The sequence below is a fragment of the Rhinopithecus roxellana genome, chromosome 8 (genome assembly GCF_007565055.1).
Source record: "Rhinopithecus roxellana isolate Shanxi Qingling chromosome 8, ASM756505v1, whole genome shotgun sequence".
Classification (NCBI taxonomy): Eukaryota; Metazoa; Chordata; class Mammalia; order Primates; family Cercopithecidae; genus Rhinopithecus; species Rhinopithecus roxellana.
Genome location: NC_044556.1, coordinates 17,202,459 through 17,218,958, shown reverse-complemented (window position 1 = coordinate 17,218,958; position 16,500 = coordinate 17,202,459). Strand labels below are relative to the sequence as shown.

The 16,500-nt window shown below is 54.7% G+C and overlaps 1 protein-coding gene across 11 annotated transcripts in view; it reads right to left on the bottom strand.

The window, feature by feature from the left end:
• Positions 1–5,812: 5,812 nt before the first annotated feature.
• The window catches only part of FCHO1 (FCH and mu domain containing endocytic adaptor 1), a 42,638-nt gene continuing 31,950 nt past the window's right edge, over positions 5,813–16,500 (bottom strand). For 8 of the 11 annotated variants that reach the window (XM_030937193.1, XM_030937197.1, XM_030937195.1 and 5 more), the window contains 11 exons: positions 16,185–16,276; positions 15,530–15,805; positions 13,295–13,407; positions 13,099–13,186; positions 12,820–12,928; positions 11,496–11,651; positions 10,190–10,322; positions 9,504–9,703; positions 7,825–7,880; positions 6,609–6,773; positions 5,813–6,097 (listed from right to left, as the gene is read on the bottom strand). In XM_030937193.1, coding sequence (XP_030793053.1) covers positions 6,075–6,097; positions 6,609–6,773; positions 7,825–7,880; positions 9,504–9,703; positions 10,190–10,322; positions 11,496–11,651; positions 12,820–12,928; positions 13,099–13,186; positions 13,295–13,407; positions 15,530–15,805; positions 16,185–16,276 — 1,411 coding nt within the window. In that variant the 3' untranslated portion in view covers positions 5,813–6,074. The remainder of the gene's footprint in view (positions 6,098–6,608; positions 6,774–7,824; positions 7,881–9,503; positions 9,704–10,189; positions 10,323–11,495; positions 11,652–12,819; positions 12,929–13,098; positions 13,187–13,294; positions 13,408–15,529; positions 15,806–16,184; positions 16,277–16,500) is intronic. The other 3 variants (XM_030937199.1, XM_030937200.1, XM_030937201.1) reach the window with 3 other exon arrangements.

Below are 16,500 nucleotides of genomic sequence, written 5' to 3'. Positions count from 1 at the left end.
TGGAAGTCGAAAATCAGACAGATTTGTAGTGTTTTCTTTTTCTTTTTTTCTTTTTTTGAGAGACAGGATCTCGTTTTGTCACCCAGGCTAGGGTGCAGTGGTATGAAATCGGCTCGCTACAATGTTGACCTCCCCAGTTCAAGCGATCCTCCCACCTCAGCCTCCTGAGTAGCTGGGACTACAGGCACCCGCCAGCATGCCTGGCTAATTTTTTGTCATTTTTCTAGATATGGGGTTTTGATATGTTGCCCAGACTGGTCTTAACTGTGGGCCTCAAGTGACCCGCCTGCCTCAGATCCCCAAAGTGCTGAATTATAGACTGCGAGCCACTGCATCTGGCCTCAGATTTGTAGATTTTTAGGTTTGGGGTTGGCTAGGATTCAAACCCTGCCCTATGCTGCCTCTGAATCTCTAGAATATTCTAGCCTGGACCCCGCGTTGGGAGCTCTTGGGTTGGGGAAGTCCAGGTGTGTGAGCTGGGCTATGGTTTCAGGAAGCCCCTCCTTTCTCCTTCATCCCTGTTTCTTCCCGAGGAGGAAGCCGAGATGTATACGTGGCCTGGCTGTGCCTCAGTTTCCTCACCTGTAAAATGTAAGAAATAGCTCCTGGGTCATCTAGATGGGAGAGGTTTGGGAGTGAACCCTCAGAGCAAATGCATGATTAAAACTGTATGGAGGGCAGTTACCGGAAATGTCATAGTGTCAAATGTGGCTCTACTGTTCCCAGTGGTACTGGGAGCACACACTTTCTTACTGATAAATCCTCGGACTTTGATTCAGAGTCTATGCTCACCCTATTGGCCCCCTGGATTCTCCAAGTCATGGGCCCCAGGAAGGGAGTTGCTGGCCGGGAAGGAGCCGGAACGGAGCCGGAACCAAAAGTCCCGTGCTGGCTGGGCGGGGTGCCTTACCCCTGTAATCCCAGCACTTTGGAAGGCCGAGGTGGGCGGCTCATGCTGGTAATCCCAGCACCTGCCAAGGCCACAGTGGGTGGGTCACCTGAGGTCAGGAGTTCGAGACCAGCCTGGCCAACATGATGAACCCCTTTCTCTACTAAAACATACAAAAATTAGCCAGGCATACTGGCGGGCACCTGTAATCCCAGCTATTCGGGAGGCTGAGGCAGGAGAATCACTTGAACCTGGGAGGTAGAGGTTGCAGTGAGCAGAGATCATGCCACTACACTCCAGTCTGGGAGACAGAGCGAGACTCCGTCTCATAAAAAACAAAAAGACAAAAAAACTAGCCAGGTGTGGTGGCGGGCGCCTGTAATCCCAGCTGCTCAGGAGGCTGAGGCAGGAGAATCGCTTGAACCTGGGAGGCGGAGGTTGCAGTGAGTAGAGATCGCACCACTACACTCCAGCCTGCGTGACAGAGTGAGACTCCATCTCAAAAAAAAAAAAAATATATATATATATACCATCCTGTGACAGGGTCCCCGCCCATCCCCTCCTCCACCAGGTGCTGGCTCTCCAGAATTGAGGGTGCTGGAAGGATGTGAGCTCTAGCCCCGCCCCACTCACCTAGGAAACTGAACGCTCCCACCCTTTTCCCATGTGTAAGACATGCAGACACCTGAGCCCCTAGTCCTTTTACACCAGGTGATTCTGGGGTTCACTGGATGCAATAGAGTGAATTCTGGTGCTGGAGGGCCTGGGTTCAAATGCGGACTAGAATGACCCTATGATTCCGCCATTGCCCTCTTAGGTATCTACCCAAAGGAACTGAAAACAGGTGTTCCAACAAATGCTTGCATAGCCAAGTTCATAGCATGATTCACAATGCTCTTTTCAGCTGTTTGGGTGGAGCTAACCCACCCAAATGTCCAGTGGATGAATGGATAAACAACGTGTGGTCCATCAGTGGAGTCTTGAGTCTTTTTTTTGTTTTTGAGACGGAGTCTCGCTCTGTCACCCAGGCTGGAGTGCAGTGGCAGGATCTTGGCTCACTGCACCCTTTACCTCCCAGGTTCAAGTGATTCTCCTGCTTCAGCCTCCCGAATAGCTGGGATTACAGGCACCTGACACCATGCCCAGCTACTTTTTGTATTTTTAGTAGAGACGGGGGTTTCACCATGTTGCCCGGGCTGGTCTTGAACCCCTGACCTCAAACAATCCACCTGCCTTGGCCTCCCAAAGTGCTGGGGTTACAGGTGTGAGCCACTGTGCCCTGCCTGGAGTCTTATTCAGCCATCAGAAATACTAAAGTCCTGGCCAGGCGCGGTAGCTCATGCCTGTAATCCCAGCACTTTGGGAGGCTGAGATAGGCAGATCACTTGAGGTCAGGAGTTCGAGACCAGCTTGGCCAACATGGCAAACTCCCGTCTCTACTAAAAATACAAAAATTAGCTGGGCATGGTGGTGCATGTTTGTAATGCCAGCTACTCAGGGAGCTGAGGCAGGAGCTGAGGCAAATCCAGGAGACGGAGGTTGCAGTGAGCCGAGATCATGCCACTGCACTCCAGCCTGGGTGACAGAGCGAGACTCTTGTCTCCAAAAAAAAAAAAAAAAAAAGGAGAGAGAGATTGAAGTCCTGTTAAGATATTGAAGTCCTGATCCAGATGAAACTCAAAAACACGATGCTCAGTGAAAGAAGCCAGACACAAAAGGCCACGTGTTGTATGATTCCATTTATATAAAATGCCCAGAACAGGCAAATCCACAGAGACAGGAAGCGGATGAGTGGTTGCCAGGGCCTGTGGGAGGGGAAATGGGGCATGACTGCTGAAGGGGATGGGGTTTCCTTTCAGAGGGGATGAAAATGTGCTGAAATTAGGTAAAGGGTGTGGCTGTACAGTATTATGAATATACTGAAACTCACTGAATTGTTCACCTTATAGTGGTTCATTTTTTGTTTTGTGAATTTCAGCTCAAAAGAAAATCCAATTAGGTCACTTACCAGCTGGTGGTGGCCTCTGACACGTGACCCAACTGATGGCGCAGTGCCAACAGATCACTCTGTGTCACAGCTGAGGTTTTAAGGCCACCCGGGTGGAAGAGACCAGGGCATGTAAACTAAATAATGAAATCACGCCTGCCCGGGGTTGGCAGGTTTAACGGGTTCCACGCCCTCTCTCTTGGAATTCACTCTTCTAAGACACATTATGTCACACCTGCTCTGGAAGTCCGGGCAGTTAGGATACCATACCTGGGAAAAGTGCCTTCTGTGCTTTATTGTTTGCTTGTGTTTTCTGTGTTGTTTTTGTTGCTCTGTCACCCAGGCTGGAGTGCAGTGGCGCCATCTCATCTCACTGCAACCTCCGCCTGCCGGATTCAAGCAATTCTCCTGCCTCAGCCTCCCCAGTAGCTGAGATTACAGGCACCTGCCACCATGCCCAGCTAACTTTTGTATTCTTAGTAGAGATGGGGTTTCACCATGTTGGCCAGGCTGGTCTCGAACTCCTGGCCTCAAGTGATCCACCTGCCTGGGCCTCCCAAAGTGCTGGGATTACAGGCGTGAGCCAACGCGCCAAGCCCTGGTTGTTTTTTTTGAGATGGAGTCTCACTCTGTCTCCCAGGCTGGAGTGCAGTGGCGTGTTCTCAGCTCACTGCAACCTCCTCCTCCTGGGCTCCAGTGATTCTCCTGCCTCAACCTCCTGAATAGCTGGGATTACAGGCGCCCACCACCACGCCTGGCTTATTTTTGTATTTTTAGTAGAGATGGGGTTTTACCATGGTGGCCAGGCTGGTCTTGAATTCCTGACCTCAAGTGATCTGCCTGCCTTGGCCTCCCAGAGTGCTGGAATTACAGGCATGAGTCACCATCCCAGATGACTTCTTCATTTTCAAAGGTGCCCAGCCTCATTTGTGTCCCAAGGAAGGCCAATTAAAACTACTCGGAGGTGCCATATACCTGCCACTTATCAGACAGGAAATAACCCACACCCAGATTAGGCTACATTATGAGGAGGCGGTGGCAAATAGATTTTGATTTTGTCACCTCTATAAAGCTACAGCTCTCTCCAACACCCAGGACCCCACTGCACAGGTGTGGTCTCTGAATTGATAGCCTAGGTGCTAAGACCTGCAACGGAGAAGACACGAAGGGCTTGGAAGTCCCTGGGCTGTCTGTAGCCAGACAGGGCAGGTGCTGCAGTCACTTCTGCCTCATTTGATGCCCCAACTCCTGTAATCATCATTCCTTCCTACAGCTGATTTTTGTTGTTGTTTTTATTTTGTTTTGTTTTGATACAGGGTCTCACTCTCGTTGCCCAGACTGGAGCACAGGGGTGCAATCTGGGCTCATCGCTACCTCTGCCTTCCAGGCTCAAGCGATTCTCCTGCCTCAGCCTCCTGAGTAGCTGGGATTACACGTGTACACCACTACCGCCTGGCCAATTTTTGTATTTTTAGGGGAGACGGAGTTTCACCATGTTGGCCAGGCTGGTCTTGAACTCCTGACCTCAAATGGTCCACCTGCCTCAGCCTCCCAAAGTGTTGGGATTAGAGGCATAAGCCACCCTACCTGGCCTATTTTGTTTTAAGAGACAGTGTCTCACTCTGTGGCTGCCCAGGTTGGAGAGCACCAGTGTGATCTTAGCTCACTGTAGCCTCAACCTCCTGGGCTCAATTGATCCTCCTGCCTCAGCCCCCCGAGTAGCTCGGACCATAGGTGTGTGCCACCATGCTTGGTCAATTTTCCTATTTTTGTAGAAACAGGGGGGTCTTGCTATGTTGCCCAGGCTGGTCTTTAACTCCTGGTCTCAAGTGATCCTCCTGCCTCAGCCTCCCAAAGCGTTGGGATTACAGGTGTGAGCCATGGTGCCCAACTCTCAGCCAATGTTAATTATGCACTTGCTTTGTGCCAGGAATGCTCCCTGAACCTCTCCCAACTACAGGATTCCTCCCACCTTACAGACAAGGAAACCAAGGCACAGCCAGAGGCACTCTCTCTTTCAAGGACAGGGTGGGAGGATCAGAGAAAGCGCACAGCAGGTCTCAGGCCAAATTCCGCCTCCTCCTTCCTTCCTTTTGAGCTTCGTCCAGTCTGGGCTTGCTCCCTGGGGTCTGTACAGCCTCAAGGTCAGGAACCCGGGATCTGGTTCCCTGAATGTCCATCAGGACCTAAGACTGTCCACTAGGCTCAGACCTGCTCCCCACTGCAGTCTGCTGTTACTGCTTCTGTCCTGCCCTCCCCAGCAGGCCACTCTTGCACACCTGCACCAATGCCCACCCTCCTCCTAGGGCTCCCAAAGCTGCCTGGTACTACTGGGGGTTTTGCCGTATAGTTGGCACTCTTCTAAGTGTGTGACCTCCCACAGATACCCAGTGAGGTGAGTTGCAGATGAGCTAACTGAGGCTCAAGTCCCATGCTCAAAGTCACATGGCCAGTGGCAGCCAACCAGGTTCTTCACTCAGGCTTCCTATCTCCACTTCCTGGCTTCCAAGAACTTTGTCCTGCTCACAGCTCTCTCCCTGCTACACGGTATACAGTAGATACTCAATTAATGTTTGTAGGTTGACTAATTGCTTCCTCACTAAACTAACAACCTTCCATCACTTTGCTTGGGATGCCCATTCCTAGCTTGCAAACTCCTACTCATACCTCAAAACCCCATTTATAATGCCCCCTCCTTAGAAAGTTTTCCTGACTGCTTGAGAAGACTCCTGGCACCCCTTTCTGGGCTTCTCTAGTCCTTCTCCCTCCCTCTAGCCCACCTCTGAGCCCATGGGGCTGGGGTGTCTGGTTCTTTCTCTCCCAGAATGGCCCTGTACAGGTTGAGCGCAGTGCAGGGAGGGAGGTGCATTAGGTCTCTCACATTCATCCGCCTTCTCTTTCTCCCCTCTCTGGCAATACAAAGGATACTTCCTGGAGCAGGAAAAGGTTTCCTTTTTTATTTTATTAGAAAATAAAGTGTTTATTCAAAGAACATTAAAAGGCCAAGACCTGTGTGGGGTTGGCATGAGGGGGAGGAGCGAATCTCGGGCTCAGCCAGGCTGGGCATGGGGCTCCTCTCCGTGGAGTCTGGGCCTCAGGGAGGCTGGGGTGGGAGGCCCCAGGGTCCGGCAGGAGGGTAGGGAGCGGTCAGCCAGCACCAGGGCGCAGTGTAGAGCTGGGGCGGCAGCATTTACGGGTTCAGCAGCTCACCAGGTACATCCCTGTGGGGGCGCAGCTGTGAGGGGGAGGGGTGGGGAGAAGGGGTACGGGAGGGGTTCCCCGGCTCTGACTCTGGGATGCTTCAATCATCCTAAGGGGGAGGGGTGGGGAGAAGGGGTATGGGAGGGGTTTCCCGGCTCTGACTCTGGGATGCTTCAATCATCCTTGTCCTCTTCAAAACACCCCTCTATCTCATAGTCCTTGCTGCCACTGGGCCCCAGGAGCCCCTTGTTGGGGGCAGGAGAACAGGGTGGGGCGGGAGGAGGGGATGGCAGGGGGGACTTCGGGCTCCCTGGTTTGGGTCCTTTCAAGGATGTCCTCCAGGGGCCAGCCCCAGACACATGGGGCCCTGACTCCTTGCCCACCTGTGCCCTCCATCTGGGGTCTCCTGGCCCCAACACCCACCTATCCTTCCCAAGGATCCCCACGCCCCAATCCCTCCCCACATCCCAGGGCTTGCCCCTAGCAAGGTCCCTGCTCCTGAGGTCACCCAGCAGCAGGGCTGGGGAGTACCTGTGGCAAACCTCCTCTTCACCAGTGACATGCGGTAACCACTGCCCACCAGTTCCAAGTCCACGCCCGACAGAGTGGCCCCCTCGCTGGTGAACTGTGCGGCCACGGGGCTGGGTGTGCTGGGCCCTGAGAGCGGCTCCCAGCTGGCAGAGAGGCGGCCAGAGCCTGGGGAGACCTGCAGTCAGCTGCGCCCTGGCACCAGCCCCCATCCCAGCTGTGAAACAGGCTCCTCTTTGGCCCACACCTGAAGCCCTTTGTTCTGTGGTCTTCATGTGCCCCATCAGACCTCCCTTCAATCCCCTGCATCCGTCCCTCCTGGCATCACTGGGCTTTGTGTGGCTGGCAAGGGAGTCCTGCCTCAGGGCCTTTGCATCTGCTGTGTCTGGCCACCTGGCACTGGGACACCCTCTCTTCCAGCTTTTTTCTTTCTTTTTTTTTTTTTTTTTTCAGAGACAGGGTCTGGCTCTGTTGCCCAGGCTGGAGTATAGTGGTGCAATCATAGGTCACTGCAGCCTCCAACTCCTGGGCTCAAGTGATCCTCCCACCTGGGCCTCCCAAAGCACTGGGATTACAGACCTATGCCACTGTGCTCGGCCCTCCTCCAGCTTTTTCTTTTTTTTTTTTTTTTTTGAGACAGTCTCACTCTGTCACCCTGGCCAGAGTGCGGTGGCATGATCTCAGTTCACTAAAACCTCCGCCTACTGGGTTCAAGCGATTTTCCTGCCTCAGCCTCCCGAGTAGCTGGGATCACAGGTGCATGCCACCACACCTGGCTAATTTTTATATTTTTAGTAGAGACAGGGTTTCACCATGCTGGCCAGGCTGGTCTAGAACTCCTGACCTCAAGTGATCCACCCGCCTTGGCCTCCCAAAGTGCTGGGATTACAGGCATGAGCCACCGCACCTGGCCTTTTTTGTTTGTTTTTTAGAGACAGGGTCTGGCTCTATTGCCCAGGCTAGAGTGCAATGGTGCTATCATGGGTCACTGCAGCCTCCAACTGCTGGACTCATGTGATCCTGCAGCCTAGGCCTCCCAAACCACTGGGATTACAGACTATGCCACCCAGCCAGGCCCTCCTCCAGCTTTTTAAAGCCTTCCTCAATGCCCATACTTGCCCGCCCTCAGTATGTCCCCAATTCTTCCCCAACATAAGTAAGTGCCTCCCACCTGACCCCAGTCCCTCCCACCCAGCCCTCATGCACAACCACAGCTCACCCCCTGCCTCAGACACATCTGGAAGCCTCCACGTGAGCCGCTTCTCCTCCAGGTTCCTGGCCATGAGAGAATCTTGATCAGGGCTTCCCCACAGAGGATGCTGAGAGCCCAGGGTCCCGCCTCAGCAGCCTCCTGGCTGTGTGACCCCAGCAAACTTTCTCCCCCACTTCACCTCAATTTCCCCATCTGTGAAATGGGGGTGAGATATGGAACAGCCGCGGAGCCACACAGCCTTGCAGCACTTTTATGTGTGTGTGTGTGTGTGTGTGTGTGTTTTGAGATGCTGCCTCACTCTGTCGCCCTGGCTGATGTGCATTGGAGTGATCTCTGCTCACTGCAGCCTATGCCTCCCGGGTTCAAGCGATTCTCCTCCCTCAACCTCCTGAGTAGCTGGGATTACAGATGCCCGCCACCATGCCTGGCTACTTTTTGTATTTTTAGTAGAGACAGGGTTTCACCATATTGGCCAGGCTGGTCTCGAACTCCTGACCTCAGGTGATCCACCTGCCTGGGTCTTCCAAAGTGCTGGGATTACCGGCATAAGCCACCATGCTCAGCTTCCTTGCAGAACTTTTAGATGATGCATTCTGTCCTGTAAGTCTGGCTTCCTCACAGCAGACTTTTTTTTTTTTTTTAACTTTTGTTTTTTCTATTTTTTTTTTTTTTTTTTTTGAGACGGAGTCTCACTCTGTCGCCCAGGCTAGAGTGCAGTGGCACAATCTTGGCTCACTGCAAGCTCCACCTCCTGGGTTCACACCATTCTCTTGCCTCAGCCTCCCAAGTAGCTGGGACTACAGGCACCCGCCACCATGCCTGGCTATTTTGTTTAGTAGAGACAGGGTTTCACCATGTTAGCCAGGATGGTCTCAATCTCCTGACCTCGTGATCCGCCTGCCTCGGCCTCCCCAAGTGCTGGGATTACAGGTGGGACAATTTTTGTTTTTTAAGAGACAGTTGTCACCCAGGGTAACTCCCTGAGGCCTCAACTCCTGGGTTCAAGCAATCCTTCTGTCTCGGCCTCCCGAGTAGCTGGGACTACAAGAGCACAATACCATGACTGACTACTTCTTAAAATATTTTTTTTGCAAGGCTGGGCACAGTGGCTCATGCCTATAATCCCAGTACTTTGGGAGGCCAAGGCAGGTGGATCACCTGAGGTCAGGAGTTCAAGACAAGCCTGGCCAACATGGTGAAACCCCACGTCTACTAAAAAAATACAAAAATCAGCTGGGCATGTAGCAGGCCCTCGTAATCCCAGCTACTCGGGAGGCTGAGGCAGAGAAAAATCGCTTGAACCCGGGAGGCGGAGGTTGCAGTGAGCTGAGATCGTGCCATTGCACTCAAACCTACACGACAGAGCGAGACTTCATCTCAAAATAAATAAAATAAATAAATAAACAAATTTTTTTTTTGTAGAGATGAGGTCTCACTATATTGCCCAGGCTGGTCTCAAACTCCTGGCCTTAAGTGATCCTCCCACCTCAGCCTCCCAAAGCACTGCAATTACAGGCATGAGCCACGGCACCTGGCCCTCACAATATCACCCTTAGTGCTAAGCAAGGTGGGCTCACAGTTAACGGTCAGGCCTAGGGTGCACCCTTTAATCGTTGCATCAAGGAGAAGGTATGGAGTTATGGGGGAAACTGCTAAGTTTTCCTTGGCCTCCCGCACGCCCTCACCAGGTGGCGGCCGGCTGCAGGCGGACGTTGGTCACAGGTTCCCCCACAGGCAGCAGGATCTGGACGTTCGTGAGTGGCGTGGGCACAGCTGTGGCACCGGGCCGGTAGCCGTACTCCACTGAGACCTGGGTGAGGGTGGCCCCACACTGCCAATGGGCACTGAGCTGCAGAGGCACAGACTGGGGACCCGGGCGGGAGAACTAGGAATAATGAGAATGGGAGAGAGGACACAGCTTGGGCCATCCCGTCTTGCCATATCATGTGCTATTCAACCACTTAACCCCGCGATGCACACACTGCCCCAAGGGGGCCCAATCACAGGGAGATTTGATGGATGAGAGGCTGTATTACACCAGGTTTCCAGCAGGGGGCAGGAGAGCGCCTCATTCTAACAAAGTCTCCCAGGGAAGTTCAAGTGAAAAGATTCCAGGGCTGGGCTTCTAGTTCATATAAAGATGCTATCTGCAACAGGGGATGCATGCTCTCCCACACTGCCTACTCCTCCACCATCCATTCCCCACCCACCCTGCCTACTCCCTCCAGCTCATCGGCTCTCACAGGTTGGATCTCTTGAGGTCAGGAGTTCGAGACCAGCCCGGCCAACATGCAAGCGCCTCCAGGTCTGCTGCCAGCTCACCGTGTCCCCCACTCCACCACCTCCTCCCGGACCCATGCGGGTGGCACACCTGGTATCGCAGCAGCACCACGTTGTAGTAGGAGGCGGTGGGGTTCTGCTCTGCCTGGCGCTGCAGAGCCTCGGTCAGAGCTGCCATGTTGAGCCAGAAGTCTTTGGTCTCAGGGTCACTCTGGGAGGGGTCACTGCAGAAACCCGGACTGATCACCGCAATCCTCGGGACATGCCCTCCCAGGGCTCCCAGCATTCAATCTACCCCTTCCTAAAGATGTAATTTCCTCATCCTGGCTAACACGGTGAAACCTTCTCTCTACTAAAAAATACAAAAAACTAGCCGGGCGAGGTGGCGGGCACTTGTAGTCCCAGCTACTCGGGAGGCTGAGGCAGGAGAATGGCGTGAACCCGGGAGGCAGAGCTTGCAGTGAGCTGAGATTCGGCCACTGCACTCCAGCCTGGGCGACAGAGCGAGACTCCGTCTCAAAAAAAAAAAAAACAAAAAAGATGTAATTTTCTGGTCCACCCTGGGCCCAGCAAAGCCCTACCTGGATGGTAGTGGTGGTGGCAGTAAAGGAGGGATGGAAAACAAGGGTCAGAGAGGGCAAGTTACTTGCCCCAGGCCACACAGCAAATCCCAGGAGGCGGCTGGGTGCGGTGGCTCATGCTTGTAATCCCAGCACTTTGGGAGGCTGAGACGGGTGGATCATCCAAGGTCAGGAGTTTAAGACCAGCCTGACCATCGTGGTGAAACCCCATTTCTACTAAAAATACAAAAATCGGCCAGGCATGGTGGTACATGCCTGTAATCCCAGCTACTCAGGAGGCTGAGGCAGGAGAATCACTTGAACCCAGGAGGCGGAGGTTGCAGTGAGCCGAGATCGCGCCACTGCACCCCAGCCTGGGCAACGATAGCAAAACTCCATCTCAAAACAATAATAATAATAATTTAAAAAAAAATCAGGCCGGGTGTGGTGGCTCATGCCTGTAATCCTAGCACTTTGGGAGGCCAAGGCAGATGGATTGCCTGAGCTCAGGAGTTCGAGACCAGCCTGGGCAACAAGGTGAAACCCTGTCTTTACTAAAATACAAAAGAAATTAGCTGAGTGTAGTGGCATGTGCCTGTAATCCCAGCTACTCGGGAAGCTGAGGCAGGAGAATTGCTTGAACCCGGGAGGTGGAGTTGCAGTGAGCCGAGATCACGCCATTGCACTCCAGCCTGGGTGACAGAGCAAGACTCTTGTCTCTACAAAAAAAAAAAAAAAAAAAAAAAATTCCCAGGAAGCAGAGAGGGAATTCAGAGCCCGGAAGCCCCTGACCCCCAGCAGCCTCTGAGGCCCTCTCCCACTGCCCATCCATAGTACCTGAAGAGCAGATCAGCGTTGGGCTGGAAGTGCTCAATAGGGGCTGTGTGTACAAGCCGGAAGCTGAGGACAGGTGGGGGTGGGGTCCCGCTGAACACACGCACGATGCCAGCAGGGAAGGTCATGGTCAGCTCCCCAGTTACTCGAGCCAGGCAGCTGGGGAGGATGAGGGGACTGGGTGTTGGCTTAGGGCTCTGCCTGGAGTCTCATCCTCCCCCTTCTCCTGGTTCCACTGGTGTCTGTGGCTCCCCAGACTCTTCGGATCTAGAATGGCCCTGATGATCCCCCGTATCCTTTCCCCCAACCTCCTCCTCTTTCATTCCTGCCTGGACAGGAAGAATCCACCCTGGGCTGAAGGAGGCAGGAACATCTCCTTCCCTAGTTCTCTTTTCTCCTAGGCCACCAGGGAGCTCAAATTAAAATGTTCAGTTTTTTTAGCTGTCCTTTGCTTGGGTTTTTGATCTGACACTCTCCTCTTCTTCATGGTTTGACTTTCATATCTTTTCTGCTGAAGGCCACCCCAATATATATCCCTGCCCTCCACTCATCCTTAAACCATCCCCTTACCCCCTTACTGGGCCGAACTTCTAGTGTTACTCCCTTCATCTCAATGCCCACGGCAGCCTTGGAGTCTACAGCAATGCCTAGCCCTGCTCAAATGCTCTCCTATGGCCGGGCACGGTGGCTCATGTCTATAATCCCAGCACCTTGGGAGGCTGAGGCAGGTGGATCACTTGAGGCCAAGAGTTCGAGACCAGCCTGGCCAACATGGTGAAACCCTGTCTCTACTAAAAACACAAAATCAGCTGGGTGTGGTGGTATGCGCCTGTAATCCCATAATTACTTGGGAGACTGAGGCAGGAGAATCTCTTGAACCCAGGAGGAAGAGTTTGCAGTGAGCCAAGATCACACCACTACACTCCAGCCTGGGCAACAGAGTGAGACCCTGTCTCAAAACAAACAAACAAACAAAAAATACAATAATTTAGTCAGGTGCAGTGGCATGCACCTGTAGTTCCAGCTACTCGGGAGGCTGAGGCAGGAGAATGGCTTTAACCCAGGAGGCGGAGGTTGCAGTGAGCTGAGATTGAACCACTGCACTCCAGTCTGGGCAACAAGAGTGAAACTCCATCTCAGTTAAAAAAAAGAAAAAAAAGGCCCTCCTATGGCTCCACTGCCCTCAGGACAGGGGCCTGGTCACTTGGCTCAGTGTTCAAGGCCCTTTCACCATAAGATAGACCATGAAGCACATCTGAAAGCTGTCCCTGCTGGACCCTCCCCAACACAGACCCCCCACAGGCCCTGTCTGCCCATCACCAGGTACCTGGGGCTGTGGCCACGGAAGTAGGCATGGACGTACTCCGTGAAGGCTGTGGCTACGGGCAGAGCATCCTGGGAGCCCAGGACCACAGGGCTCGGACCCCGGGAGACTCCTGGGGGTGGTGGGGAGGGAATGGGGAACAATGGACAGAAAGCATGAACACAGGCTCCAGGCTCGAGACCCCCCGCCCAACCACACCTCTGCCAACAGAGAAGCCACCCACCCAGACCAGAGAAGGTGACACTGAGGCCCAAAGCTGGGCCCAGGACCGCTCTCACGTACCATGTCCTGTCTGGGATGAGAAGCTGGGCCGGTCCAAGGCAGTGCCGGGGGCTAACGAGCCCAGTGGGGAGGGGCTCAGGGAACGAGACTGGAAGGGAAAGAGACAATCTGGGCTATCAGTGCCCCAGGACCAGTGCCTAAAAGCTGACCCCGGAGGCGGCCCCCAGCCCAGCTTCTGCCACACCCCCTCACCTACCAGGTCCCCGTTGCTACGTGTGAGAGGGCAGGACACCTTCCTAGAGCGAAGTCTCCTGGGTGGGGCTGCCAGGCCCTCCCTGGCTGTGGGGTCAGCAGGTGCAGGCATCAGGTCTGGGAGCAAGTACAAAGAGGCACTGCTGAGATGCTGCCCAGGGCCTCTGGGGCCTCCCCAGGGGCACAAACTCAGTCAAAATATAGGAGGTGGGCTTTTCCATGGAGACTCCCTGTGGGTCTGAAGTCCTGGGGTTGCAGAAAAGGTGCCAGACAGGACTGCGGATACCGTGCACACCCCTGACCCTCCCAGACGCCAGAATGGTGGCCCAATAGGAGGTGAGCTCCCCATTACTGGGGATATGCAAGCAAGCACTGAAGGCTTAAGACGCAGGCATACTGTAGGGAGGATTCAGCGAGGGTTTTTAGCCAACATTCAGCCATTCTGTGACCTCTACCCTCTCCAGGAACCTGACTGCAGCCACCTACTGTGGCCTGTGTCTGAGTCTCATGCCTTTAACAGCCAAGCTCCCCTCCCTCTCCTGCTTCTTCAGGGTTCTGGTTGTGTTCCACCTATGAACGTGCTCACTTGCTCAGCTACCTCCCCTCCAACCTACCTCCCCCCTCACCTGCACCCCAGGCTGTGCTCCCCCCTCTACCTGACTTTCTCAGCCTCAGCACTGCAGACATTTGGGGGCTGGACCATTCTTGTGGATGGTGGCTGCCCTGTGCACTGTAGGGTGCTGAGCAGCAACCGAGGCCTCCACCCACTGAATGCCAGGAGCACCACTCCTGCCTGGTGGTGACAACCAAAAATGTCTCTAGACACTGACAATGTCCCCTGGGGGGCAGAATTTGCTAGGTTGGATAAGAGCCTCTGCTCAGGCTGGATTTGGTGGCTCACACCTGTAATCCCAACACTTTGGGAGGCCGAGGCAGGCAGATCACCTGAGGTCAGGAGTTCAAGACCAGTCTGGCTAACATGGTGAAACCCTATCTCTACTAAAAATTAAAAAAATTAGCCGGGCATGGTGGTGGGCGCCTGTAGTCCCAGCTACTCGGGAGGCTGAGGCAGGAGAATGGCATGAACCTGGGAGGTGGAGCTTGCAGTGAGCCGAGATGGTGCCACTGCACTCCAGCCTGGGTGACAGAGCAAGACTCTGTCTCAAAAAAAAAAAAAAAAAAAAATTAGCCAGGTGTGGCGGTGTGCACCTGTAGTCCCAGCTACTTGGGAGGCTGAGGCAGAGAAGTGCTTGAACTTGGGAGGCAGAGGTTGCAGTAAGCCAAGATCACACCACTGCACTCCAGCCTAGGCAACAAGAGCAAAACTCCCTCTCAAAAAAAAAAAAAAAAAAACTTCTGCTCTTGCTCTGTGGTCTCCACCCACTAGGCTCTCCCTTGAACAGGCTCCAACCAGGCCCTTTCCTATGGAGGGCGCCTAGCACCCTTGTTGGCACTGCTGGGGACCTTGAGGTGGTCACAGCCCACAGTCCCTCTGACTCAGGGGCTTCCCATTCTCCTCAGGTAGCTCCTAGGAGCCCACCCCACCGCTCTCCCCCAACCTGCTGTCCTCCTGTCTCCAACCCCTCCGGGGTCCCCGGCTCTGTCCTCTCCTCTACTCTCTCTGGCCAGCTGCTCCTCCTGTTTTGATGACATCTTCAAGGAGGGGGTGCTCTGTCGAGAGGGTGCTCTGACCTGACCTTTCCCAAACTCAGGGTCCACTGTGCACCTGACACCTAAAGGCCCAGCCTCGACGTCCATCCGCCCCTCCCCTGCTCATGGCCCTCAGCGTTACTCAGGGTAACACTTACAAGCCCTCCCTGTGCCCATCAGGCCCTGCCCACACCCCCCTTCTCTTCCTCCTCCTCCCCTCATCACCCTGTTCCAGCAGGCAGACCTCCTTGCTGTTCTTCAGACAGGCCTAGTGTGCTCCTGCCCCAGGGCCTTTGTAGGGGCTGTGCCCTCTGCCCAGCACATCTTTCCCCTCATGTCCACGTGGTTCTGTCCTCACTTCCCTCAAATCTCAGCTCAGATGTCCCTTCCTCGGGTGCCCCCACCTGGCACCCGCTACCGCCTGCCTTGCTAAATGTCTATCTCATTGTTGTCCCTGCAACGGTGGGAGGTTCTGCCTGCCTGGTCCTAGCGGTGTCTCCAGCAGCCTGATCAGGCCCTGCCCACAGCAGGCGCTCAATCCCCCGCCCAGGGTTCCAGCAACTCTCAGGCCCAGACCCGCTGGACTCACCTCCTCCTGCCAAGGTCTCCAGCCCCCAGGGGCCTGGAGACGGGGCGAGGGGCTGCGGTGAGTCTGTCAGAGGCGGTGCTCGGATACCCCTGGCCTCTGGGGGTGGCGCCCTACAGCTGGGCGGGCTCTGCGGGGTGCCTGGGCGGGGGACCCAGGAATCTGGGGAGGGGCCAGGTGCCGCGTGTGACGGAGAGTCCAGGCCGGAATCCTCCACGTTTTCGGGCGACGAGGAGGAGAAAGGGGAGGGGCTGGAGGTGAAGCCCAGGCTGCTAGAGCCTTGGGGAGGGAAGCGGGCGGTCAGCTCCGACCCTCACCCACTCGGAGTCCCTGCCCATCCTCCTGCAGGCCACGGCCACGTCGAGGGAAGGTCGGGGGGGCCCCATTCAAAGTCCTTGAGCACGCCCCCAAGGCTATGCCTTCTGGTGACTTCCCTCTCCACAAATGTCCGGCCCATCCACCCAGTCACTGCCCACTGGCCAAGGCCCCGTCCTATCTATGGCCCCTCCCACCTGTACTCTGGCCCCGCCCACCCTGACACGGACTAGTCCTCCCTCCAGCCTGGCCTCCAAGGTACTCGATTGGCCTAACTTTGCAATGGCCCCACCCATCCTCCCTCCGGCCACACCCATGACCTCCAATCCCTTATCCCCATCACCTGTAAAATCTTCGTGGTCAAAGGCTGACTCCAGGGGCGGCCCAAAGAGGTTCTTGGACACCTGCTCCTCTGACTGCAATCTCTCTGCACAGCTAGAGAGGGTGAGGCCAAGAGGAAACTGGTTCTATTTTTCCCAAGCCTCATCCCACCCTGGGGCCTTTGCACATGCTGTTCCCGGTTTTTTTTTTTTTTTTTTTTAGACGGAGTCTCGCTGTCGGCCAGGCTGCAGTGCGGCACAATCTCAGCTTGCTGCAACCTCCGCTTCCTGGTTCAAGCAATTCTCCTGCCTCAGCCACCAGAGTAGCTGGGATTACAG